Source organism: Serpula lacrymans, assembly GCF_000218685.1.
Source record: "Serpula lacrymans var. lacrymans S7.9 unplaced genomic scaffold SERLAscaffold_6, whole genome shotgun sequence".
Lineage (NCBI taxonomy): Eukaryota > Fungi > Basidiomycota > Agaricomycetes > Boletales > Serpulaceae > Serpula > Serpula lacrymans.
This window is the reverse complement of record NW_006763295.1, coordinates 2,913,606-2,940,541: the sequence shown is the minus strand read 5'-3', so window position 1 is coordinate 2,940,541 and position 26,936 is coordinate 2,913,606. Positions and strand designations below refer to the sequence as shown.

The 26,936-nt window shown below is 44.8% G+C and overlaps 9 protein-coding genes across 9 annotated transcripts; 6 read left to right on the top strand and 3 right to left on the bottom strand.

Moving 5' to 3' along the window:
• Positions 1-5: 5 nt before the first annotated feature.
• SERLADRAFT_437786 (uncharacterized protein) lies at positions 6-791 on the top strand (the record flags this gene model as incomplete). Its single annotated transcript, XM_007318112.1, has 2 exons — positions 6-476; positions 651-791. Coding segments are annotated over 2 exons (612 nt in total), but the record flags the coding sequence as incomplete, so codon positions are not given.
• A 362-nt stretch (positions 792-1,153) lies between these two features.
• Positions 1,154-3,026, top strand: SERLADRAFT_467039 (uncharacterized protein; the record flags this gene model as incomplete). Its single annotated transcript, XM_007318111.1, has 9 exons — positions 1,154-1,310; positions 1,370-1,490; positions 1,540-1,682; positions 1,742-1,858; positions 1,912-2,021; positions 2,077-2,187; positions 2,248-2,721; positions 2,780-2,872; positions 2,933-3,026. 7 exons carry the CDS (start codon positions 1,224-1,226, stop codon positions 2,309-2,311), a joined length of 753 nt encoding a protein of 250 aa, XP_007318173.1.
• Positions 3,027-3,121: 95 nt separating this feature from the next.
• On the top strand, positions 3,122-4,710 carry SERLADRAFT_467031 (uncharacterized protein; the record flags this gene model as incomplete). Its single annotated transcript, XM_007318110.1, has 6 exons — positions 3,122-3,236; positions 3,287-3,354; positions 3,423-3,444; positions 3,494-3,574; positions 3,639-4,010; positions 4,076-4,710. 6 exons carry the CDS (start codon positions 3,202-3,204, stop codon positions 4,320-4,322), a joined length of 825 nt encoding a protein of 274 aa, XP_007318172.1.
• An 84-nt stretch (positions 4,711-4,794) lies between these two features.
• SERLADRAFT_388912 (uncharacterized protein) lies at positions 4,795-5,624 on the bottom strand (the record flags this gene model as incomplete). The annotated part of the gene is made up of 2 exons (XM_007318109.1): positions 4,795-5,009; positions 5,077-5,624. One exon carries the CDS (start codon positions 5,576-5,578, stop codon positions 5,351-5,353), a length of 228 nt encoding a protein of 75 aa, XP_007318171.1.
• Positions 5,625-5,825: 201 nt separating this feature from the next.
• Positions 5,826-10,936, top strand: SERLADRAFT_437781 (uncharacterized protein; the record flags this gene model as incomplete). Its single annotated transcript, XM_007318108.1, has 15 exons — positions 5,826-6,028; positions 6,091-6,487; positions 6,550-7,099; positions 7,152-7,264; positions 7,318-8,052; positions 8,106-8,305; positions 8,420-8,520; positions 8,558-8,901; positions 8,958-9,064; positions 9,114-9,287; positions 9,344-9,522; positions 9,578-9,784; positions 9,841-10,014; positions 10,068-10,201; positions 10,259-10,936. 15 exons carry the CDS (start codon positions 5,826-5,828, stop codon positions 10,934-10,936), a joined length of 4,296 nt encoding a protein of 1,431 aa, XP_007318170.1.
• A 92-nt stretch (positions 10,937-11,028) lies between these two features.
• SERLADRAFT_467018 (uncharacterized protein) lies at positions 11,029-12,610 on the bottom strand (the record flags this gene model as incomplete). The annotated part of the gene is made up of 8 exons (XM_007318107.1): positions 11,029-11,036; positions 11,250-11,301; positions 11,355-11,590; positions 11,656-11,988; positions 12,045-12,109; positions 12,176-12,401; positions 12,451-12,465; positions 12,523-12,610. The coding sequence occupies 6 exons, from the start codon at positions 12,385-12,387 to the stop codon at positions 11,029-11,031; spliced, it is 906 nt and encodes a 301-aa protein (XP_007318169.1).
• A 388-nt stretch (positions 12,611-12,998) lies between these two features.
• Positions 12,999-14,132, bottom strand: SERLADRAFT_467012 (uncharacterized protein; the record flags this gene model as incomplete). Its single annotated transcript, XM_007318106.1, has 4 exons — positions 12,999-13,434; positions 13,496-13,788; positions 13,857-13,901; positions 13,960-14,132. The coding sequence occupies 4 exons, from the start codon at positions 14,114-14,116 to the stop codon at positions 13,138-13,140; spliced, it is 792 nt and encodes a 263-aa protein (XP_007318168.1).
• An 8,324-nt stretch (positions 14,133-22,456) lies between these two features.
• Positions 22,457-23,428, top strand: SERLADRAFT_408208 (uncharacterized protein; the record flags this gene model as incomplete). Its single annotated transcript, XM_007318105.1, has 3 exons — positions 22,457-22,861; positions 22,915-23,040; positions 23,075-23,428. The coding sequence occupies 3 exons, from the start codon at positions 22,457-22,459 to the stop codon at positions 23,426-23,428; spliced, it is 885 nt and encodes a 294-aa protein (XP_007318167.1).
• A 2,359-nt stretch (positions 23,429-25,787) lies between these two features.
• SERLADRAFT_437776 (uncharacterized protein) lies at positions 25,788-26,330 on the top strand (the record flags this gene model as incomplete). Its single annotated transcript, XM_007318104.1, has 2 exons — positions 25,788-25,819; positions 25,889-26,330. The coding sequence occupies 2 exons, from the start codon at positions 25,788-25,790 to the stop codon at positions 26,328-26,330; spliced, it is 474 nt and encodes a 157-aa protein (XP_007318166.1).
• Positions 26,331-26,936: the final 606 nt, after the last annotated feature.

Genomic DNA, 26,936 nt, shown 5'->3' with positions numbered 1-26,936 from the left:
TCAAGTACGCTCTCTCCGCCCACCCTACACTCTCCACACCGTCCTCATTAGCAGCCCACCTCTCGCATTTCGGGCCCATAGACGCCAAAACCGTCGTTCTCGCCCTCAAACCCGCCAAGCCAAAGAAAAAGAGCAAGAGTCAGACATCATCGGATGAGGCCTCTAAGAACGTGACGGCACTCGTCCCTTTTTCCCAGCTTTCTGCTGCTTATGCAGCTGTGTGTGCGAGTGGGAGGGATAGGCTGTGTGATATGGGTGTGAGCTGGGCAGGTGGGGAGGAGCCATTGATTATTGGGTGGTTGAGGAAGAAGGGGAAGTTGGGCGATGGAGCGGGGACGAGGGTGGACGATGAATCGATGCGGGAGACGTCGTCTGAACGACCTATACCACCAAAGAGCCCCGGTTCTCCTCCTTCGTTACCATCTGACTCGAATAACTCGGCATATGCGTCTTTTCCGTCTACATTTCCATCATTTGTGCGCTCTTTCCCTTGCTCTCTATTAATTTTTGACTTTTCTGAACACTGGTGTTGATTTATATCTCGTTGGACATGGGACGTTCCGCTACCTTCAAACTATACATTCATCGCCCTCGGCCGTACTACGACTATTTTGACGGTACTGGTGTTTTTATATTGCTCCCTGAGACAGTCCACCACCGCTGAACCATCGCCATCTAATGCTGCAAACGGGTCTGGTCTGGATTACGAGTCCCTCACGTTGCTGAGGATGCGTGAGGCGGAGAGAGCCAGGCTGGAGAGGGAGATTTTGGAGGCTGAGGCTGGGGAGTGATGATGACATGAGTCTGCTTTGACGTGCGTGTTTACGAGGGGGGTTTTCGTGGTTGGCCCTTGGCATCTTTTGAAATCACCTCAAAGTTGTCGGGCGGGTGTAAATGCGGGAAGAAATTGATGATAATCGAAAGAAGCAGAAAGGCACAGGGAGATTTCATCTACGCATATGAACTATAGTGTACAGCACTATCATAGGTACTACATATAGTATAGGATCGTCATGCACTACCAGCACCTCCATCCACTGATGATTTTGAAAGTCGACGATCACTTACTAATACCGCGTTACGTCCGCATTTGGGAAAGTCACAAGCGTGTTTGCGGCTTTCGCCCGCCCCACCGGCAACTTCTTCCGTCTCCGGTTCCGCGTGATTCTGTCCGTGCCCTACTAAGAGCTGCACTTGTCCACGAATACTCAAGTATCATCATCATGTCTACAGTCGCATCCCAGATAGTCCTTCATCCTTTCGTATCGCAAACCCTCAAGCTGGGTGGAACCACTCTTGGTCGTGATAAGGTGAAACAATCTATTTCCTCATGCAGGACGTCATCCTTACATGCAGTAACCTTCCACAGCTATATCGCACAGTCCAGTACTTTGCGCGTTTTCTGGCGTGGTTTCTCTTGTCTCGCGGACAGAAACTTCAAGCTGCAAGATGGAATGCCCTCAAAACTCATCTTGCGACTGGCAGGAAACGTGAGCGATAAGAGCCCTGTTCCATGTTCACGCTCACCATTCTCTACAGTCATGCGGCTGGGAAAGCCCATGGAGCATCTTCAGGCAGCGCTCCGCGCCATCAAGCCCACTCCTGAAATGAGCGAGCAATTAACCACCGTAGGACGACAACTTGCTTACTTTGGATATCTCACATACGACGCTGTTATCTGGGTAATGTATCTCTCACTCTGATGAGACATGCTGCCAGTCTGACTATGACAATAATATAGGCCAATTCCGCAAAATTTATCAACTTGAAGCCTGCCACAAGCGCCAGGGCGACGCGAGTATCTAACCGATTCTGGCTGGCGGGAATCCTTTTCAGCATTGCCCATGGGTTGTTAAAGGTACTTGCAGTTGAACCGCTTCACTCCATTCGAGACTCATCGTAATTGGACAGGCCGGGAGGTTAGCCCAGGAAGCTAAAAGGCTGCGTGCTTCGGAAAAATGGGGCGAGAAAGAGCTTGGTGACGAAGCTCAACGGGAGCTCAAAATCATGGCTCTCGAAAAGTAAGAATGAATCATATCATCATCGTGACATCAGGCTCACCAAGTTCTGTAACAGCATACGTGCCGACACTCGCTACCAATTCACGATCGACGTCCTTGATATCTGGATACCGGCTTCAAACCTCGGTCTCGTCAATGTGAACGATGGCTTTGTTGGAATCTGCGGGTGAGTTAATGTTCAAAAGTTTTGTGGCTTCTATTTTATGTGTTTAACGATGCTTCACAGATTGATATCATCTGTGATGGGTCTTCGCTCACAATGGGCTGCAGTCAACGGCTTTAAGAAGTGAAAAAAAAACCACAACCTCCTTCGCCTTTCATTCACATTCATTACTTTTATTGCTTGTATGGCTAGCTTTTTTTTTGTTGTACCGCGATCTGGCATGGTTGCTAGAGCGATTGGCCTGTATTACTGTAGATAGCGCACTCGTGGCTATGTAACAGGAGAGATACGCTACAGGCTCTGAGTATTTTTTCTAACAGAAATTATGATATTTCTTTGGATTCCGCCCCGTCGACGTTGTAAGTGACTCTAAGCGATGGTAACCACCTTGGAGGGACCAGTGGAATTTGCATGGCGTACGGCACATAAAGATTGTGCTCTGGATGTCACGAAGATACATCGGCAGCAGTCTGCTGCTGAGGATTCCTTAATCGCAGGTATTCTTTACGGACCAGGTCCATAGCTTCGGGTCCAGTGCTGAGAATACGGGGAATTTGGATGAGTGGACTCGTAGACAAAAATGAGGATTACTTACTACCGCAGCATGCAATTTTGTACATTCTTGTACTGGTCTCTACACGCCCATGCGACGGAGATGGTGCGTCCGGTAGCGCATTCTGCGAAATCTGTTTTTAATTGGAATTAGCAAAGAGAAAAAAGTAGATACTGAATGAAATGTAGTTTGCCTTTCACGATATCATCGCAATCCTTCAACGCACGAGCTTTGGTGGCCTTTAAGAGTGTGTCTTCTTCCCTGCGCGATAGCGTATCCATTGGCACTTGGAGCTCTTCTGTGTGATGTGATGTGAGCTTGAGAAACTTCCTCACGGTCCGGTCATAGCCGGGCTTATCCATGTCTCCACAGCACAGCCACTTCGATCATATGCCTGGTGAGAGCCAGTGTGAACTTTGAACTTGTATGTGTTTCGATCGCACTTTCGACCTCAATCATCCGCCATGATGTCTACAAAGATGATATACGGAACGGCGTGGTTTGCATGCACGCTTTCATTCTTGCCCAAGGGTATTGACGTGCACATAGGAAGGGAGAGAGGACAACCCAGCTTGTCGTGAGCGCATTTCTGCAAGGTTTTAGAGCTGTGGATACAGGTATGTACGCATAGCGATCAACATATCATCGCCATGATATAGCACACATCTCAACTCTATGTGAATAGCATGCCAGCCAAAACATTACAGGTGAGAGCTCAGTTGTGAAATGTGGAGTACCGTTCTGACCGTACGACAGAGAAGACTTAGTTGGGAAAGCGCTCGCAACTCTGCGGGATAATCACAAGATAAGGCGGGAAGAGATATTTATTCAGACGAAGTGAGCGTAAATGATATCTGTGAACTTCACAATGCGGAGCAATAGCGATATTTGCATGTTACAGATACACCCCTATAGGAGGTCAAGATGTCTCTAAACCACTGCCATTCAATCCAGCAGATCCTGTCCGAAAACAAATATTATCTTCCTTCCAGACATCTCTAGCCAATCTAGAAACATCCTATCTAGATTCGTATCTGCTTCATTCGCCATTGTCAACATTGAAACAGACTCTGGAAGCGTGGTGCGTTCTCGCGAGCCTCCAAGATGAAGGCAAAGTGCGCAAGATTGGGGTGAGCAATGTTTACGACACGGCACTGTTGGAAACTTTGAGCGCAGAGAGACAAGTGCAAGTCATTCAGAATAGGTGGTACGAGGGTAATGTCTGGGACAGGGAGGTATGCAAGTACTGCAAAGAAAATGGGATACAATATCAGTGCGTCGCTTGAATATTGAGAATGGCGAGTTCGCTGATAAGTATATCCAACCCTCTCCCCGCAGGTCGTTCTGGACGTTATCTGGCTCCCCGAATCTTTTATCTCATCCTACAGTTCTTGAAATATCACATGCAACTGGCAGCACGCCTCCACAAGTTATCTTCAAGCTTGCCCAGCTCCAAGGAATTACACCCTTGTCTGGAACCACTGACAGAAACCATATGCAACAAGATCTAGCCGCAGAGCTGCTTGTATTTCATAGCGAGGTCGCGAGCCAAGTGAAGTCCGTAGCGAAACTAATATGGGGTTAAGGTTGATATGGGGACAGTCAGTAGTACTTTGCGTGCCATCGAAATGTAGAAACAGCAACTTGTCAGGGTGTACTGATAGGTAACCACGAGAATGACGCACACAGTAACAAAACAGTGGAGAGACAATCTCACAGCTCATGCCACGTAAGGGATACCAGGAACAGGAAGAATTGGGGGACGATTCTTCCGATTCTCTATGATAGTCGGACAGGCATATTTCCGGTGATTACCTCCACAAACTGGGCAAGGGAGCCGCTTAATTTCACCATCATGATGACTAACGTGTTCCAAAGTACAATTGATACGCCAGTGCTGCCCTCCACAAGTAGGACAGGGTCGACCACGGGGTGGAAGAGTAGTGTACCGCTCAGGACATAGCGTGGTGCTGTGAAATCCGTTGCATATAAGGCAGACGACATCGACCGCATTATGTCTAGTATCGACATGCGCATTTACCTGCTTGGGGGAAGAAGGGAGTTCGGTTTTTCTGTGCGAGGAGCGCAAAGGTATATTGCCTTTTCCTTTGTCGAGAAAATCTTGTTTCCACATCATTTGGATGAGTCCAGCTACTCGAATGTCGCGGTGAGTAATTCCTGCCTTGCCAGCGCTACTCGGAACAGTCAATTGGGACTTGGTATGTGTACGGACTTGAACCTTGCTTCCAGCTACTGTCCAACGTGGGAAATGCTGTTGAAGATTCAGTCCCTCTCATGTTCGCGACATAGCGGAACTCTTTTCGGGATGAAGGACTCACGTTCTCTGCACGAGCAATTTCATACAATTTGACCTCAAATTCGAGGGCTGTGATGTTGTCTACAAAAAAGAACTGTTTCTGAAGCTCTGGTATGGTTATCCCAGACAAACGAACATATGAGATCGCCCAATTACGGGAAAACAAGTGTCGAAGATATTTGTCGAAATCTTCGCGACGTATCAGAAAGGGAACCTCTGGATTTAGTGGAAGTTTTATAAAGCTGTCAATGTTGCGTGGTTGTTTGGTGCGGGTCACATTCTCTCTCCGTGCAGGTTCAGCTGGCCAAAGGGTTGGTTGTGATTAAGATGAACGTGATGTCAGAGAATGAGATCAAACCACATTGAACGTTTAATTCTCTTTTTCCACCGGCTATTGATGGCCCACTCGAAGCAAAACGCGCTGAGGAACGGTTCAGATAAGTGGTTTTGTCGTGGTTATAGCCGATCCACACAGAACGATACGGACGAAGAACAGCCAACAAGCGTCGCATGCAGATATCCATGTAATCAATGCAGTCAGCCCTTGTGGACGAGATAGTCCAATGCAGTCGGTATTCGTCAGAACAGCGATACGGTGACATCTGAGGAACAGTCTCCGGCCACTCGGCTACCATCATTACCGATGTTCAACCACTCGTTGACTCGGTCATGACTATCGGTCAAGGACTTTTTTTTGACAAGTCATTGACTGGCACAACGCTGCCAGTGTGACGACCCACCTGGGACTTGCTCAAGTCCGTCGTATGAAGCATGTCGTCTTACACACAAACATCCCAGAATTTTGTTCGGGCTCTGAAAGCCTCGACTGATCCTCCCCACCCAGGTGGTTTACAAAAGATTGAAATCGCTCAGCTTACATGGGATAACACCTCCTTCGCTGTACCAAACAAGGGCGAAGTCATCATAGATTGGATCCTAACTCGACTCCTCAAAGATAAGCATGATGCCGAGTCGTGAGTTCTTTATTTCCCTCTTCCCGATTTTAGGCTTCCAGTTTATGTATATATGTCAACAGCAAATCCAGCGCAATCGCTGATACTCGCTTTTGGATTCTTATGAATAGTATTATAACACATCAAATGTCCTCTAATGTGGCACGTCCGACCAAAGTCTGGCTTCTGCCTCTGCTGAATCGGACTCCTATCGCCCCCATTATGCTTGCGTATTTAGGCATTCTGGAAAAACTCGATAATATTCAAATGCGATGTCTTTGTCCAATCGCGCAAAAGTGTTTCGACATCCTGTGGCCCTTATCCGTACACAGATTCACCCCTGACTTGCTCTTGGACTGCTTCGGTTCCGTACTAGCGGTATTTGAGATGTGCACTGCAGATGAAAATCTGGCTCGTACTTATTCGATGATCGTCGCCTCATACCAAGCTGCACTCGAGAACTCTTCGATTAAGAGAAAGGTAGTTTCCTCATCCTGTTCTGGTTGGATCACGCTTTGACCTATCCATCCTTCACAACGTAGCTTTATGTGTCATTCATAGGGTCTTATTTGGATAGTTGGGTTCAATGCATTTCAGGAATAGGTCGAGCGGATATTGAAGTTACATGCCAATCGTTGTTAGAGAATATCTATGCTGCAGGATTTGACACAATCTTCAACATCGATACACTCCGACAAACTCAAGATTCCCACTCTGAAGACAAATTTTTTGACTTCCTCGTCAAATCCATGCCCGCATCTTCCGCTCGTATCTTGACTATAACTCCACGTATATTCCGGTCCTACGTGCAATGCATTCATAAATATCGTGGCACACTATTTTCTCTGGACTCAAGCCAATCATTCGAACGTCTTATAGGACAAGTCAAGGTGGCCGGAATGAGGTTTTTCGCATCTTGCAGCAATCTTCTAGATTGTGCTGCAGAAGATACGCAACTATGGTCAACCCGAGCCGCTTTACTTGCTATCGTGGATAGCGAGAAGTTATACAGTGCCACTGACCAAGTAGGCCGGCATCCGGTTTCGCACAGTAGAGAGCTTGCTATCAGTGCTCTTGGTGAATCTTGGCAAAGTAAGGAGTCCAACATATTATGACGGTCAATTCAATCTCACACTCTGAGTAGCGGGGCGATCATCAGTTGCGAGCCCTGTCATCAGTGTCCTTGAGACCCTCGTTCGTATAGATTATGATATCATAGGGCCGTCATTGCCTAAAATCTTGCCTAGATTGCTTGCGGTACCGTTGCCGATCTGTTGTTATCATCGCCTAGCTCATGTTACATATCCTAGGCACAAAACATTTCGACAAATGCACTCCCCTTCCTGGATCTCATCCTAGAATATCATGTCAAAACTCGAACATTGAATTCTTATGCTTTGAGCATACTATCAGCTCTTTCAGACCATCATATCTTATCTAGCATCAAAGATCCGCGTTTTTTCTATGACCTAGCTCTATCTAGTCCTGTTTTCAGCGCCGACCATCTGGAACATTTCTCTAGATCTGTTCATAACTTCATTACACCAGGACAAGTAGTTCAAACAACGCGCGAGGTTCTCATGGTCTTCACAGACGCCTGGAGTCGATGTCAAGAAAACTTTGTTCAAAAACGCCTTACTGCAAAAAAGAAGCGAGGGACGGGGAACTCTGCTCCTGCAAATAGCGATGCAGAAACATTGGCCGTAGTTTTCTCTCTGGCTACCAGAATCATATCAGTGATCCTCCTCGCCATCGCCGGGCAGTCTCTTTCTGAGACCACTCGGAGTGATGTTGACTTGCTGATTAAAGAAGCTCAAAAGGTCGCCACTCGCGCCTCATTTGATCTGCTTGGGTCGCAACAGCCAGAGAATCATAGCATTGTGTGGGCACAACAAACTACCGCAACGGCTGCCCTTCGCTTCGATTATGGACTGAAACGTAGCGGCTGTGTAAATCAGAGTAACCAGGACGGCGGAAATTTACTATCAGTAATGCTCCAAGTGGTCCAGGAGGAAAATACATTGCCAGAACTCACTCTCGAAATCGTGCGTAAACTTCCTCAATAGCTTTCAATAAACTCTCACCAAATAACGTACAGTTCCGAAGTCTGCTAGGGGAGATGATCAATGAAAATGACTCTCACAGTGCTTCTGTGCTAAATAGCGTCCTCTCGTACCTTGAGTGGCATCTTGTTGGAGAAGGTAGGATGGCGTTGTCCAAATTGGGTAATGACGAGAAGCATACACCTGCGTTGGATATATTACATCTGCTCATTAAAAGATGGATGGCTGATATCGAGTAAGTTTGCATCACTCAATAGCAGTTTAGAAAAACTAAGCGCTTTAGCCTGGTGCCCTCTACGCAATATTTGGCCCGATTTTTACAATTGGTATTCAACATTCATCACATCAGCCATCAGCTACCGACCACTTCAGCTCCTCGTGTACAGGCTAACAATATTGTCGGTGAACTATTTTGTTCTGCGCAATTCTGGGAGCTACCAAACTTAAGAGGTAAGTCTCACTGCAAATAATCGCATCTTGACACTAGAAGATCTCTCAGCTGTTTTCTTAACCTTGGTTGATGAAAGAACATCACTTCTGGATAGGATCGATTTGACAAGGGTGGTCGCTTCGAATAGCGTCGATTTAGTAAACACGAAACTTATGCAACAAGTGGATTCGACTTATGAATTACTTCTCCTCGTCCCCATGGAGTACTATACTCGCCCATATCGGGTTCAATTTATGCAAAGAGCTCTGAAGGCCGACATCTTGACCAATATTGTGCCTAAACAGGATGGTCACTTGGCGCAAAGAGCACAGCACTCTATAGCAATCATACGAACATTTTTGAAACGTCTCTGCCACTATCACGGTGTTCTTGATCATTCTGTAGGTTTGAATGCTGTTGTTGTAGATCTATCTCGCTGAGACACTTATGATAAAAGATGACTCTCCAATATCTTGGTCATCTAATCGGGCCGGCAACATCATCCGGTCTGCTCCCTGACGTTCTTTTGCTTGTGACGCTGGACTTAATAGAGATACAAATTTTGTGAGATTGTTCTGCCCAATATTCGGATTGACATTAAACCGATGTTTAGGTCTATCTTGCGCCTTCATGGAGACAAGTCAGAAATGATGATCTCAGTCGTAGGGTGGCTTCTGAGACATCGACCCTTCGAGCAGTCCAGTCAAGATTTAACGTGTAATAAACTTGTCGAGCAGTGCGTAGTACGCTTCACAAGGTCGCTGACAACCCAATTCAAGGTGTCAATGTCAGTATCCATACCCGTAAAGAATTATCCATAGAGCTAACGACATTTTGGTGCAGCTTTTCAGAACAAACAATCACATCGTTGAAACAGTTATATGACAATTTAATGGTGACAATAGCTCCTCCGTTGGTCAAAGTAGCGAGTCAAGGATTCTCGTCATTGTCAGATTCAACGAGTACCATGCTTGCAGCCTGGTCAAACAGTCTGGCTTTTGGCAACTGGCTTGGGTTGGATCGTAAGCAAAGTGCCTTTTGCTAACTCACTTCGACTGATTCGTAAAATCGCGTCAGATTCATTCACTCCTCGTTTAGGCCAGAAAATAGCTTCCAATCTGATCTATACCAGTCGATCTAGGGATACGTCAATATCATCTATGGAAAGCACATCTGCAGAAACAGTGGCTTTATTGTTTGAAGAATTGCGATGTTTGTCTCATCTCAATATAACTCGCCATCTAGAGGTCACATTGGCTACTTATATGGTATGCAGAAGTCAACGTAAGTTGTTCTGATAAAGTATAACTTACGCGCAACTTATTCTACATGTTACGTAGTGCCTGGAAAAATTGACGCGTGCATTGTAAACGTATGCAAATGGATACCTGTTCAAGAGTTCTCATATCTACTAGATATCATACACGCTGAGCTCGCAACGCCCACGCTTACTTCAGGGGAACGCATTTCCCTCTTACATCTTTCTTCTGTTTTAACGCACGAAGCACCACAAGGTAACTTATACTTTGTCACTACTAGTTATAACCTAGTAAATATTCGTCACTAGGTACCTCTCAGATCTTGCAAAGCTTCTTAACACGATGCCTCAGCATCTTCACCAATAATATCACAGAATATATCAATTCCGTAGGCTTATGCTGTGATGTCCTTACATTTATTGACCAGTTTTGCTCCGAGAAAGTAGGTCTATGTTATGAGCAGTTTCACACAAAGCCCCTTGCTAACGGTCTATCACAGCCCGCATTGATACGTTCTTCAGATTTGAGCAATATCTGGTCCTTCTTGTCGCAGGTTATTGCAGGTTCACCTAGTGAAAATGCATCAACATCCCCTCTAGTTTTCCATCGTATCACTGCAATCGTCAGTAATCTCATCCGCTTAAGGCGTGATTTGGTTGTGCATACTCTCCCGCATCTTGGTATGCTTCTGCGAGCGTTGATCAAATTGACACGAAGACCTCGATCTCGTCTTGGGGCTAAGCAGGCTAGGGTTGTCACTGATACCTTTCCAGCATGGATCCATTCCGCTCATCCCTTGTCTCCTAAAGAATGTCGTGCACTCGCACGGCTTCTAACGACCCTCACTGCAAAATCAATTCCCTCTACGCATCAGAACTCCTCTAATTCAACAGCGCCCACGCCTGAACCGCAAAAAGCTGAATCTCTCACCAAACCGTTTTCTCGGCATGCTGTTTACGTGCTGGTAGCATATGTGGAAGTCATGAATGACCCATTATGTGTGCTGACCATTGATATGCGCAAAGAGCTGGAGCCTGGTATGTTCGCCTTGTGTGAAATGATTGGAGAACACAATCGCGACGCCGTAATGACATCCTTACTGGATGCAGGTGGGAAAACTGTGATGAAGGACCTATGGAAGCAATTTGAAAAACAGAGATACGTTGGCAAAGGTTAATATATATATGCTAGCCACAGGAGTATCTTCTCTTTATAACTTCACAAATGCCATCATAGTTAATTCCATCATGCTACACTCTAAATCAGCTATCACAGTGCTAGTGGTTTGACAGCTTTAATATATACGTCTGTAATCAATTTTTTCTTTTTAGCAACAACAAGATTCTTCGGATCCCATCCCGCCAGTATTTTTTCCTCCTTCAACGTTTTCATTAGCTGCAGGAAATCGCTAACGGCTTGGGGCGATGTCTGAATATGCATAACTAATCGCGATCCGTTAAGTTTGATCGGATTTGGGAGCTGTGCAGCACGTTCAACAACTTCCCAATATTCTACCCCGATAGGATCGGGGTCATAGAATACCTTCACGGAGTGCTCATCAAATAAATGATACAAGATGGGCAGGGAAGGCTGACCATGCATGTCTCTGCTGGACTTAGAATCCCAACTCCCAACTTCTCTAGACCTTGCTGCATGTGTTTGGCCAGCGCATGCACCCGCGGAAGGAGCTGGAAGTTGTTAGCAAGAGCGTAGGCAGCAGCTCCAGCAAGGAAGCCGGTTTGGCGCATACCAGCGCCAAGGAGCTTACGGAACCAACGTGCCTTTCTTATGAAAGGCTTAGTTCCAACAAGGCACGTTCCTATGGGAGCTCCTGAATAGTGGTCACAGCGTAGTTATCAGTAAACTATTCTCATAGATTAGGGGAAGTACGCATACCCAAACCCTTGCTCAAGCACAAGCTAACCGAATCGAAGGGACTACAAAGTTCACGGATTGAAGTGTTTGTCTCCGCTGCGACGTGCCATATGCGTGCTCCATCAAGGTGCATCTTTATCTTCTTACTGCGAGCGAATTCCGATATCATGTATATCTCGTTCTGTGGGATGATTGTGCCGTTGAGAGTATTCTCAAGTGTAATCACACGAGTAGGTGCACTAGCGAAGGACTTCAAATATAATAGAACAACGAAAAGGATATAAAAAACCCACACATGTACGTCAGAGCTCAGTATAACGTGATCCTCGATATCTTCCAGTGTTAAATGATGTCCTACAGTTAATGATGTAAGCTCACAAGGGCGGGATGATAATTATTTCATAGCATACCGTTGGATGGAATGACAGGTGTGCTGTGAGCACCAGAGTGGAAGGCTAGTCCCCCTGCCTCGAACCTTAACCAACGAGATAAAAAAACAGCATTGATGTCATTCAAAATCGTCTGTCATATTTACACTTACCGGTAAACATGCGACCGTACATCGCAAAGGACTGAGTAAGGTGGTTGCTCCAGAAGTGTCCGAAGCGCTATCTGATTAGACATTGTACCCGTAGGTAGGAAAATCCCTGCCTCCTTTCCCGCAAGTTGAGCGATATGTTCTTCAAGCGCGGCAGTGGAAGGTTCGAAATATACATCGTCACCGAGAGAAGAGCGTATCGCGTAGCTAAACATCTCTGCAGTCGGAACTGGAGGAGTTCGGAACTTGCAAATCGATTACTTAATGTGAAGGCATACCTGTGATTGTGTCAGCTACACAAGACATAAGCATCTATGCCTTTCCTTGCATTCCAGAGGAATTGCACGCACATATAAATGCTCTGGATACTTCCTCGGTACGTTTGACATTATCCTTATCTTGGGTTGCAGTCAATATATCAACCTTGATTTCATCTGCGATTTGCGCAAACTTGATATCAACTGTGGAGGGCATGATGAGGGTAAACGGATACGTTTTTGATAAAGGACCCTTACCATATCGTATTTATAACCCCTCGCGGGATTCCGGATAGCGGTCAGGTCAGGAATTGCTTGGGAAGACTGACTATTCTTTGAAAGTTCTCTGTAGAATATTGCCACGAGGGACTGTTATGCCAGGGAAGGTATATTTGGAAGAAACTAGCCCATTTGATGTTTTCGTTATCTTGAAGTCGGCCTTTAACTGCTTGGGGTTTTGAGATAGGTTCGCACGATTGTAGCTATTTAATATTTTGCATCATTTATTGCTTGAAAGTGTAGAACCTTTTCAAATGATGAATATAATAAGGATTATTGACTTCATCCATGTGTCACGGACAGTACTAACATTGAGATCCTATTTTCGACTTCTGCATTGCCGATGCCATGCACGTAAAAGACAACACATGAGGTACGGTTTACGAAAGGCTGATAGTATGGTTTAGGAATAGATAGGAGGGGAGGACATCATAAAGTTTTAAGAGTCGGTCTATATTCACCGAACCTCTTTCGCGCCTCTCGAAGTGATAGCTCTTGAAGTATGCCTTGAGCTTTTGGAACATATCTGACCCCACAGCCCATCGATTCGAATTCATTTGAGAACAGTTGGTCTACAAATATGGCATAACGAACGTCGCACAAAGTGACTCCGGGTTGTTGAATATGGAATATAGGCTTCTCGTCCGAGTTACGGACGCGGTACGCGCTGTGGGTGTGCAGAAAAAGCTCGACGGTGGATTTATCAATGATCATACGAGGGTGGTGCTTGCAGAGAGAATGGGACTGTTAGTGGTAAGTTTAAGTGAGACGGAATAAAGAAGCTTACACGCTCCGCTTTTGATAAGGTAGCCAGCTTATTCAAGAACTCCATAAGGTTACTATATTTATCGAAATCAAATCGCTGTGACAGCGATAAATTATAGCGAGTCTTTGAAACAAAAGCACGACTGATACGCCAATTACGGGAGAGGAGTGGGATAACATAATTGTCGACATCATCCACATTCAGATGAGGGATAGGAAAACCAGGTCTGGATGGCAAAGTGGGCAATGGTCGCACTGGCATTACTTTTGTACCAGTAGATAAATCATGCGTCGGGTCATCTGAAAAATGGTTTCCTGTTAGTAGTAGTGGACGTCCTGTTCATATTGAAACGCAGAGAAACATCTGAGCCCGGGTGACTGACCTTCAGACAAGGCAAACGGAGCGATATCCTCACCTGCACAGTGTCCTACACGCATAGTAATATGGTGAGCCCGGAATGAGATATTAGAATATGAGATGTGTACCTCGTTCTGTTTCGCATATGACTGTATGGGAGGAAAATTTCAAGTTGGACCTCCTACTGGGAAAGAGACAACGGGACACAGGTGAGCGCAACATAGTGCATGATCTACGACTGACAACCACCAACGGATCAGACGCAAGCTGGAAGGTAACTATCATGGTATTACCCTGCGATGCATACTCGTGACCGAAAAATCGGTCTTAGCAACGGAGGTCCGGCATGGCCGAGGCCATGCCCTGTGCCGGGGAAGTTCACCGAATTTTCAATCACACATTCACTTCAATTTTATTTTGTTCTTTTACAGTCAGAATCAAAGCATCAGATTTTATTAATATAATGAAAACAATATTAGTACATATTAAACTACTCCTTTTCATTGTGGTAGTGGATAATGAATCTTACTAGCCTGTAAAGTATTCATTCACTTACAAGAGAAAAAAGAAACTGTAAGCCTGTGTGTGGGGTGAAATTACCTATTGTGCCCCAGTGCAGTGGTTGGAAACCCAGTGAAAGATGAGAAATATAAGGCATTCATAACAAAACACAGCAGGCCTATTACAGGCTACACCCTCAGGAGGAAGGTAAAATTCTTTCATTCTATCAGCTGAAACACCTTGTTGCTCAGGGCTATCACAACACACAATGGGATCCACACCTGTGTACAGTGATTCTGGACCTTCTGGGCATGCAACCAATCAGTATGCTTTCCAATTACTCCTTGGTAGCTTAGTTGGTAAAGCACTAGACCATAAAAGCTGGAGTCCCAGGTTCAAGCCCTGGCCAATGCATGTTTTCTCATGACAAAACCGGATAAACCCGGTCTCTGCCAAAGCAGCCATTGTTCTTCATGGAGCATAGCCACCACTCCATGGAGTCACCATTGTACTCCTAGGAGTCATTATACTGTAGCGAGTAGCACCTCCAACTATAAGTAGTAGGGGGTTTAGTATAGAAATACCTCAGTTGATTCTATAGCCTCTCGGGCAGCGGCTGAGTTTCACATAGTTTTATTAGGTTATGAGTCCTGGTGCGCAAAAGCTACATAGGAAATAATTCTTATTTGAAACGGCAACCTTGGAACCATGACCACAGCACACAATACATCCGCATGTCCAGTTCTAACTGGACCCAACAATTTTCAGATATGGAAACTCCGGATCATCTCAAAGCTACGTCGGGAAAAAGTTCTCCGGGTTGTTACTGGAGAGGAGCTTGAGCCCTCACCAGGAAAACCTACCTCCATGGAGGATCCTGAAATCACCTGGATACTTAAGGATGAGAAGACACATGGAATCATCCAGGACCACATCTCTGATGCCCTCCTAATGAGGACTGGAGACCTCACCAGCTCCAAGGAGTTATTTGATAAACTTCTCTCACTCCATCAGACGTCCAACATTGCCTTGGCCTTCTATTCATTCCAGCAACTCACCAAATTGTCCTGGGATGGGACATCAATCCAGGACCACATTGCAAAAATCCAGACAATTGATTCACACCTCTCTGGAATGAAACTAGGAGTTGATACCAAACTCATGGCCTTTGCTCTTCTCCAATCTCTCCCATGCACTCCTGAATGGCAAATATTTCAGTCATCGGTAATCAACACAATTGAAGAAAATAAACTTACCTTTGATGCAGTTGAGATCCGGATCACTGCAGAAGTTGCACAACAGTCAGGAAAGGCCCCTGGAGGTTCCAAATCAGCACTCAAATCCGAGAAGAAGTGGTGTGACTTCCACAAAGCCAAATCACACAACACCTCAGAGTGTCAAACACTTCAGTCAGCTGGGAAAGGTCAAAGGAAGAAGGGAAAGGAAAAACACAAGGATAAAGGAAAAGAGAAGGAAAATGCAAATACGGCAAAGCAATCATCTGGATCTGACTCCGAGGAAAAACAGAGACATATTACATTGGAACATGTACATATTTCCAAGCTCCTTACTAAACACATTCAAGCTTACCTTGTGTTGAAACCCGATAAGACCAAAACAATAATTATTATTGACTCTGGAGCAACATCCCACATGGTCCCTCATCGCTCCTGGTTTGAGCCAGGAACATACCATGTTCTGCATCCTGATGTAAATTTATTCCAGGAGAATGGGACACATTGGAATGGACTGTTTGCAATGAATGGTTACAAAAAGACAGCTCCAGGACATAGACACCCTTATTGGAACCCTGGAGTTTTGTGAACCTTGTGCTTTAGGAAAGATGAAGAAATTACCTTTCAAGTCCACTGGAGGAAACTGAGACAAGCGCCCCATACAAATTGTGCACACAGATGTTGGAGGACCAATCAAACCAACTTCCAGGGAGGGTTTTCAGTACTGGATTATCATTGTAGATGATTTCTCCAAATTTCCATGGATATATTTCCTAAAACATAAAAGTGAGGCACTGGAACAATACAAGCAATGGAAAGAAGATGTCCAAACATTCTTCTGGACTCATTTGGGAGAAGAAAACTTCACTCCACCATACACGAAATTCCTCCGGAGCAATGGGGGAGGAGAATATACTGGCAATGCATTCAAAAATCAACTCCGAGGAGATGGTGTCATCCAAGAAACTACAGCTGCAGATACTCCGGAACAAAATGGCATTGCAGAACGCATAAATCAGACATTGGCTACATTAGCAACCACTATGCTCCATGATTCCAAGCTCCCAAAGTCATTTTGGGTAGATGCCATGCAAACAGCTGCATATATCACAGCACGCAGCCCAGCATCAGGACTCCATGGAAAGACCCCATATGAAATACTGTTTAAAAGGAGAGTTGATCCAACTTTGTTTTGTCCTTTTGGATGCCAAGCATATGCCTTGATTCCGAAAGACAAAAGGCAAGGGAAGTTTTACTCCAAGGGGCGCAAAGCCATAATGATTGGCTACACACATGGAAAGCAAGCCTACAAACTCCTAGACACTGAAAAACAAACTGTGTTTTCCAGTCGGCATGTCATATTCAATGAATCCGGAAAGGTACAAAAGGACGACACTGCTCCCTGGAACACAGACCCTAGCACAGATCAGTGAGAGGGACTCATTCCAGAGAATGCTCACTATCCAGATCAAAATACATTGGAGGATGATTCTGACCCTCAGATCCGAGATCCAAATGAATTGCAAATGGAACCACATCTCCAAGGAGATGTTCCACAAGTAATAAAACCATATCAGCATGAAGATGTTCTGAGTGCAGTGGTGCAATACCTCCGTGGAGATGTTCCAAGAGCAGTGGGAGCACCTGATCAGCTAAGACACCCTCCACAACAGTATCTATAACCAAGACCTGAACACTGGCCATCTTCAGAACGGAAAGCCAAAGTAGAGTTACAGTCAGTGGGCGGACAGCCCCTCAACATACAGCCAGCTGATGTAGAAAAAGTCCGAATACAGCTAGACAGCCTGTCCATTGGATCAGCTTCTGGAAGGCATACAACACCTCCAAGGAGTCATTCAACACCTTCAGGAGTGAGTGGGGCAACAAATACACAAATGCGTCTACTCCCTGGAGTACCTGCACAAGTTCCTAAAAGAGCAGTCATGCCTGCTGAAGTCCTAGGAGTACACAGAAGCAGTCGCCAGACCCGTCCTGCAGACAGAAACCGAGATTATCAAAGGACTCTAGATGAGGAACAGTCTTGGAAAGAGCAGCATGACAACTCCATGGAGAAACCTAACACTCCTGAGGTTTATGAAGAAACATCTGATACAGAGGAGACATTCTTTGCTGGAATAGCAAGTACCGGTCCATCTAACACAGACCTTCCAAGGACACTAAAGGAAGCCTTATCACGTCCAGATGGAGAATTATGGAAGTCTGCCTTGGAGGAGGAACTCCTAAGTCTCAATACTAATGCAGTATATGACACTGTTCCACTTCCAAAGGGAGTGAAACCCATCACATCAAAACCTGTGTTCCGGATCAAGTTTGATCAAAACAGAAATATTGAGAGATACAAACTCCGTATTGTTGCACAAGGTTTTACTCAAAGGGAGGGGATTGATTACCAGGAAGTTTTTGCTCCGGTTGCAAACTTAGAGTCAATCTGAATTACTCTAGCCCTGGCAGCAAAGTACAACCTAGAACTTGATCAAATGAATGTATCCACAGCTTATCTCAATGGAGAACTTGAAGAAGAACTGTACATGCTTCCTCCAGGGGGTGTTCCTATCCAACCTGGATACTGCTGGAGGTTGAAGAAATCCATCTACGGGTTAAAACAAGCTGGTCGTACATGGAACAAAATTTTTGATTGCAAGCTCCAGGAGCTCGGTTTCACAAGACTAAATGCAGAAACATGTCTCTATGTATTCCAGGACAACAAACAAGTATGCTTTGTTGTTGTCTATGTAGATGACCTCCTCCTAGGAGCTTCATCCCGAAAATTCATGGATATCACAAAAGCCAAACTCGAATCCATATTCAAAATGCGGGACCTTGGAGAAGCAAAATACATCCTTGGAATAGAAATCCAACGTGATTGTTCAAACAAAACAATATCCCTATTGCAACGCCATTACATTGACACAGTCCTGGAGTGTACTGGAATGAAGAACTGCAAACCAGTATGGACACCAATGGCCCATGGATCAAAACTCCTTGCAAATGCTCCAGGGGAAGATATTGTGCAACACGAGATGCATATTGAAGGGTGTCAAGTGTCATACCTCTCAATTGTAGGCTCCCTCATGTATGCCATGCTCAGAACCCGCCCAGATATTGCCTACGTTGTTGGAATACTAAGCAGGCATAGCTCAGCTCCAAGGAGCCATTACTGGGAAGCTGCAAAATGTGTCCTCCAATATCTGAAAGCAACCAGGGACATGGAACTATGATATGATGGCACAGATGTCTCCATGGACATGGATTTCTATGGATATTTGGATGCAGATTGGTCTGGAGACCCAGACACCTCTTGATCAACATCAGGGTTTGTCTTTATCACCATCCGAGGAGCAATCTCATGGACAAGCAAAAGACAAAGCATGGTAGCTTTATCCTCCACGGTGTGAGGCAACGATAAACTATAACAAAAACGAAACCTGTCTCCTTCTGCACTTGCAGGGAGTAAAGGGTTCAATGAGCTTGAGGTCGACAGACACTAGTAAATATAGCGAGTAGAGGACTTTGAGAGGTAAGCTTCAAAGGTTTCCGTTGAGGAGTAAAGCGGGTAAATTCAGCAATAGAAAACTAAGGAGCCATACATGAATAGGTAAGGCTTTATATAGTGAACTGTTCGTTCCTCAGACCAAAAGGAGAATATATGAAAAGTGGCCTGAGGAATCAATCAACCAATAAGAAAAAGGGAGAACAACTATCGTACGACTTTTAACTTGATTAATCAGCAGGTGAGAGACTTGTACTAATAATAGAGGATTGTCACGCGTGTTCAGGAACCATATCCTCATAATGAGATATGATCCTGAATAAGGTGTTATTAGTATAACCAGGCTTTACTGAGGCTTGGAGCTGGTTGGCGAGATGCCTACTACCAATCCTTACTCCGTGTGCTGGCTGGCTGGGAGCGATACCCATTCTCTGATCTGTGATGTAAAATGGTAGCGATGGTTAAGAAAGCCTGTGAGGGCTATGAGAAGTAAAACGGCAAATGATACCTCTAGCCCTAGAGCCAGAGGTGTAACGGGAAAAGCGTTCGAGAACCAAGACATAGCGAAGATAAGAAAATAATAAAATGGTCCTTACACACGGAGTCAGAGTACATTGGATTGAGCAATGCTGGACAACACCTTGCATGGCTTCGGACATTTTTTGAAGAAATTGGAAATGCTCAAAATGGACCTACAACATTGCACTGTGACAATCAAGCAGCTATTATTCTTACACAAGATCCACAGTTCCGTGCTTGCACAAAACACATTCAACGGAAATATCATTTTATCCAAGATGACTTAGTATCAAAGGGAGAGGCAGTTAATCAGATACGTTCCTACAGGAGATACGGTTGCAGACATTCTCACTAAACCCCTCACTCATGAAAAACACTAGAAATTCTCTAAAGCTAGGGGACTACGGTTGCACTCGAGTGGGAGTGACAAAACCGGATAAACCCGGTCTCTGCCAAAGCAGCCATTGTTCTTCATGGAGCATAGCCACCACTCCATGGAGTCACCATTGTTCTCCTAGGAGTTATTATACTGTAGCGAGTAGCACCTCCGACTATAAGTAGTAGGGGGCTTAGTATAGAAATACCTCAGTCATTTCTATAGCCTCTCAGGCAGCGGCTGAGTTTCACATAGTTTTATTATCTCATACTATAAAAAAATGTCATAATTTGTCAAGGGCCTGATATAAGTGGTGTCCATCAAATCAGTAGTTAGTCTTATCCACAATAAGCCCGCCTTTGGTCAAAGCCGTCACCCCAGCATCACTTGGCAGATTGTTGCTTGGCTGCCAACTCTGCAATGAGACTTAGCAGGACTTAATGTCAGAACCATGACCTTTTGGAGTAACAGAGTGGAGGAGTAGTGGAGTACAACATTGGGAATTAACTTAGTCCGTGCGCTAGGTCCATGCTGTTAGTTTTGGTGATTCTGCACCTAGTTGTGCTACCTCTATATTTTCATTTCTTTCTTTATCTATTGCTCTACCATTCAGTATTGATTATGTTCTCTATTATTCCGCCTTTGTGGCTGCTTTGTTTACCTTTGTTTACAAAACATTGGACAGTACTGCAGAGTCCAATGCTTCCTATTCTCTAGTTACTCACATTGGACTCTAGGTACTGTATACCTGTCATACTCTCTAATAATTTAGTTACTCACATTGGACTCTAGTTTCCAGTCCCTGATTGCTCTCAGCAAGTGGCTAGACACTTCCTTCAAGCTTTGTTCTTAATACATGCATGGACCTTGGCCCCTAACTCATTGGAGTGAACAGATGAGAGTAGAGGATGAAAAAGGAGCAGAGTAAAAGTCCTTCGGAGAAGGACCATAAAACCTGGAAAAGAACTTGTAAAAAAGCGAGGGAATCTAGTTGATATTTGAACTGCAGGAACAGAGTACAGAAGCTACAACTTATATACTATCAGAGGAATGGGAGTTTGTAAGGAGTAGCTCATAATGTAGGTACGGAGTTCTATGTGGAAAATTATCTAGCAAAAAAGAAATATATGTGCAAGGAGTGTACCATAAGGTCTAAACTACAGAGTCCATAAGGAGTACATGAATGTGCATAGGGAAACATATGGCGGACTAGAAATCTGGTGCAGGAGTATTGGGGCGGATGTCCGGAGTACCATGTGGGAATGGGGCACAGGGTTGTGCCAACAGGCAGGGCACAAGGAGTGTAATCCCTTGGGGGTTCGGACTTGAAAGATACCCTCTTTGGAGATTCCAGAGTTCTGCCTTCCAGCATGGATATGACACTTAACACCAAATGGTTCCAGTTAGGGATGGTAAAGTTTGGTTTGGCTTAGTTTGTGATTAGATTAGGGCAATCTAATCACAAACTCGGACTAAATACCTATATGGCTTGAAACTACATAGTTCTATATACTTAATTGAGAAATAAGGTATGACTAATCAGGTTGATACCTTACACCCTCCCCCAGAAAGGGAAGGTTCAGTGTTTGTATGTACAAAAAGAGAGAAAATAAAAAGAGAGAAAATAAAAAGAAAAAGGGAAATATATTTATGATATATATATATATATATTATATGTAAGGTATATTGTATATACACTAGGGTGTACAAACATGTATAGTATCAGAATAACATAAAATGAGGTAAGAGCGATAATGAGAGGAGACAAAGGAAAGAACAGAAAAAAAGAATAAAAGAACGTAATGTTCATGTCATAACAATGTCCATAGGCATGCAATGATAATGTTCTATAATGATGGCAAAAGCGGGCATGGAAAGCATGAGGCAATGTGGCTTGGCAGCAGCAAACAACAACCAGCAGGAGGGACCTCTTACATGGGGGCAGGGCCTTACTCACCCATGAATGGGAGTGGGTCCTCCATCTCAGTGTCCTGGTTTTGGGGATCTGTGGTTGATGGACCAGCCAAGGAGAGGCCTGCCCCGTTTGGGTTACTGGGGTCAACTTCCAGTTGTCCTGAGGCAGGGCCTTTGCTGTTGCTGAGCCTTGGTGCTGGGGTCAGCATACAGTACAAGCCTCAGTGAACTTTGCACTGCATCACAGGAATAAAACAGTAGTAGCCAACCTAGCTTGGTTCTAATATGTAACTAAAAGGTTGACACATTAACTTACAAAATAGCCTTTGTTGTACTTGCTGTTATGTGACTGTTATGTGACTATTTTGTGACCACATGTTTTAGTATCAGCAAGCTAACAGATGCCACAGACTCAAAATACTAGCAATTAAGGGCTCGTACGGGAACTCTGTTTTTCCTGAATTATGTTTATTTTTTCAGCCACAACCTGCCGGAATGCCATCGGAGAGACAAATAGGCATCCATCTTATGAGCTATGAATGGGTAGGTATCATACTTCCATCAACCTCATGTCTAGAGCAAAAAAATGCAGGGCCTCCAGCCCAACCCTAGTCCCAGTTCCTTCACCAAAACAACTGCGACATTCTACCAGGATGAATCAAGACCTCCAGCCTGCTCAGGACGTGTTTACTGAGGTTGCAATGGAAATTGAAGAAGGCAATGGCGCAGGCGCCCAAGATAACAGTAGCAACAATGTCATTTGGAGTGAAGTAGAGACATCAGCTTTTATCCAGTTCATCACCACCAACAGCGCAGAGGGTGGGGATGGTTTGAATTTCAAGACTGTGTTCTGGCCTAAGGTTGCGTTACATTTAGTTCCTCTTCTTACTAAGGGACTAGTAAAGAGCGCCACTATGGAGTGTTGGGGAGCGGAATACAGGCACCATGAGGCCTGCAGTTCAAAGTGGGGCAGGGTACATTATCTAATCTGTCTTCAATCATTGAATATCAACCTCAAAGTTTACAGCTTCATACAAAGTACAATTTAGTGAAGCCTATCACCAACTTGTCAGGCATTCCTTGGCATCCCGATGATGACCTAGGTCTTAACATACTTGACAAAGGAGAAACAGTCTGGGAGGAACTCATTATGGTATGATGATACATTTTGGCTTTATGACTAATAGCTAATCACTGCACAGAAAAATCCAGTAGCAAAGAGCTTTCGGAAAAAGGGCTGGACCCATTTTTCCGCCATGCATGCCTTGTTGGGTGGAATCTCAGCCAAGGGTACCAATGTATTCTGTGTCCCCAAAGTCCCAAAGCATGCTAAGGCCCTCAAGGCCCCCAAACTACCACCTTCCGTCAATTTTCCCTCCAATCAGCCTAACACTGGTGCCTCTGTAACGGATACCAGCACCATCAGCCCTAAATCATCTGGCTGCATAAAAAGCTGGCTTGGTGGTGTCAAGTCTCCAACATCTATCCGTGCTCCCACCACCTCATCTATAACGACTATCAGCAGCAAGCACTCAGCATAAGATGGTATTAAGAACAAAGCTTGAAGAAAGTGTCTAGCCACTTGCTGAGAGCAATCAGGGACTGGAACTAGAGTCCAATGTGAGTAACTGTATTATTAGAGAGTATGACAGGTATACAGTACCTAGAGTCCAATGTGAGTAACTAGAGAATAGGAAGCATTGGACTCTGCAGTACTGTCCGATGTTTTGTAAACAAAGGTAAACAAAGCAGCCACAAAGGCGGAATAATAAAGAACACAATCAATACTGAATGGTAGAGCAATAGATAAAGAAAGAAATGAAAATATAGAGGTAGCACAACTAGGTGCAGAATCACCAAAACTAACAGATGGTGCACTCTCAGACAATGACGTGGAGGATGGCGCTACTGTCATATTTTGCACCAAGAGTGCAGGCAATGGCTGCAGAGGCTCTAACAAGGCCCCACGCAACACCGCTGCCAATGCTCTCAGTGAGTTGAACAACTGGTTGGGGGAAATCATCCCCATCTTCAAGGACTTCAACTCAAAACTCAATATTAGCCTTGCTCCGCCTGCCTCCCCAGTTATTGCCCCTTCGCAAATGGCTTCGGTGGAAAACCGCTCCACCACATCTACCATTGTGCCGCTCATCACCACTACTTCTATTACTCCCTCTATTGCAACTGATGCCTGACAAGGCAGCTCGTCTATGCAGCCAGCCCATGCTCGTTGTCATGCCGCTATCACCTTCATGATGCAACACAACAAATATCTGGGAGTTGACAGCTCTCTTAAGTTGTTACACATATTTGAGCAAGATGTCATAGTCATGGACACATACAGTGTAGGACCGGCATTTGAGCCAATCGGCCATAGCACATCCTTTTTTCGTGTGATCGCCAACCACGTAGCCTGAGCATGTTAACAATACATATATATTATTATTGTAATGTAAAAACCCAGGGAATAGTTAGTTTTTGTGATTCTGCACCTTTGTGCTACCTCTATATTTTCATTCCTTTCTCTATCTATTCCTCTACCATTCAGTATTGATTTTATTCTCTATTATTTCGCCTTTGTGGCTCCTTTGTTTACCTTTGTTTACAAAACATCGGACAGTACTGCAGAGTCCAATGCTTCCTATTCTCTAGTTACTCACATTGGACTCTAGTTCCAGTCCCTGATTGCTCTCAGCAAGTGGCTAGACACTTCCTTCAAGCTTTGTTCTTAATAGGTTATGAGCCCTGTGCTCTAGCCATCTTCCTGACCTCATATCTCACCATCCAAGCGTCCTACTGCTTATCCATCGTAACCATCGTCTTCTGGGACTCCTATTATCCCATCCATCACCTCAGATTACTCTGATCTCATCCTGATCTCCAACAACAACTCCTTGTTGCAAGTTACCCCCATTTTGGACGCTTTTTTGGTCTTATCTGTATCATATCTCACCCAATCCTTATCTGATCGTCCCCAAACTTCTACCATCGTCTTCTACGGCCTAAATAACCCTAGGAAACCTGTCAGAGCGGTCGGATTTTAGCTGGATCTTTCTGTGAGCCTTCATCATCATTTGATCACCTTTTGGCCCCCTACTCCATATCTCCACATCCTGTGCTCGGATCTTGGCCCTATTTGAGCCATCTAGTACCCTATACTATCGCACTCTACACCCTCAATTTGGGGGCAATCCATCCACTCCATCACCCTCTGTGAAGTTCGCATTTTTGGCACTTTCACCCCTATTGCACCCCTATTGCATATCTCCACATCCTGTGCTTCACTTGTTGTGATATTTGGGCCATCTATTACTCTATATAAACGTTCCATATACCTCTGATTAGGGGGCAATCCATCCATCCTATCTGTCTCTGCATCATTTTCGACTTTTTGCCCTATTTTTCGCTTTTTGGCATATCTGGTGTGTGCATAAAGCTCCAATCTTCTCTGCTCTGTCCATTATCAGATAGAACAAGCCTATAGACTGTGAAGCTCGCCTGCATTGCCTCAGTTTGCTGTTGCCTAGAGCCCCTCTCAGTCTGCGGTGTTTGGGGAGCTTAAGTCACTTTGTTGACTCATATACAAGCCCTATTAACCAACACTGTCTCGAGGCAATTTCTCTGTTAATATCAGTGTGGTATTGAAAGGGGAACACAGGCGTAACCCTGTAGCAGCACTAGGAAGCCTTAGCACCCTCCTGGATCGCTTTTGGACGCTTTTTGGACCCTATTTGGACCTATCCTTGCACTTTCTGACCCTCTCCATATCCTCTCTCTACCGCCTCACCATCTTATCTGCTCACCTCCTACTGTTGCCCATCGCCTTTGCCACTGTTCCATCGCCTATAGCCGTTTCCTACATCATTTATCTTTGCTCTATCGTCTTATACAACACCCATCATGTCTGACTCTGACCCAAAGTTCCATCCCTTGTCTGGCACTAACTACCCCCAGTGGAGTGGTGAAATGCAAGCTTGGTTGATGACCAAGGGACTGTGAAGGCTCGTCTCTGGCGCTGAAAAGTGTCCTGGGACTGACACTGAAGCAATAGAGAAATGGGAGTTGAGAGCTGAAAAGGCTGCTGGTGCATTATACCTCAATGTCACCAAAGAGCAGCGCATCCATCTTGATGGCATCATTGATGATCCTGTCAAGATCTGGGAGAAACTGGCCATTGTGCACGTCTCTAAGAAGCCTGGGACGAGATTTAACGCCTATGACGACTTCTTCTCTATCAGAAAGAAGGAGGACGAGTCCCTGCAGTCTCTCATGACCAGGATTGACGAAGGCATGCATCAGATTCAAAATCTTCGTCCTACAGGGTTCTCATTGTCTGAATTGGACGATGAATTGACATGCATGGCCATGATTAGGGCGCTTCCTGATCAATATGCCCACTTCACTTCGTCTCTACTACTTCTGGGCACCTTGGATAAAACTTAGCTCAGGGATGCTTTCCTTGCTGAAGAGGTCAATCGCCGTCGTCGTGCTCAAGTCGATTCTGCCTTGCATTCTTCGTCTACCACTGCCAATACTGAATGGTAGAGGGATAGATAGAGAAAGGAATGAAAATATAGAGGTAGCACAAAGAATCACCAAAACTAACACTATCATGGAATAACTCTGTTAACCCGGGTAATGCCAACTTAACATCCAATGTGCATTATGCTGCTTTAGCAAGTTGGTCAGAAGCTGGTGAGTGCTCCAGTAACCTGATTTTTTTATACCCCTATCCTTGGTGAGTTCATGTCAATAGTTAGATGTCATGTCATGGTCCATTAAATTCTCTGTAGAGAAGGCTGCAGGGGAGACTACTTCATGGTGTAGGACATTCAGAATAGATAAATAAGTCACATACAGTGACTCCAAAAACCATTGCAATATTTGGCCTAAACATGGTGCGCAAACCACACTACTAACAGGCATGAGAATATTGTTAGTTTTGGTGATTCTGCACCTTGGTGCTACCTATATATTTTTATTCCTTTCTCTATCTATTCCCCTATCATTCAGTATTGATTCTATTCTCTATTATTTTGCCTTTGTGGC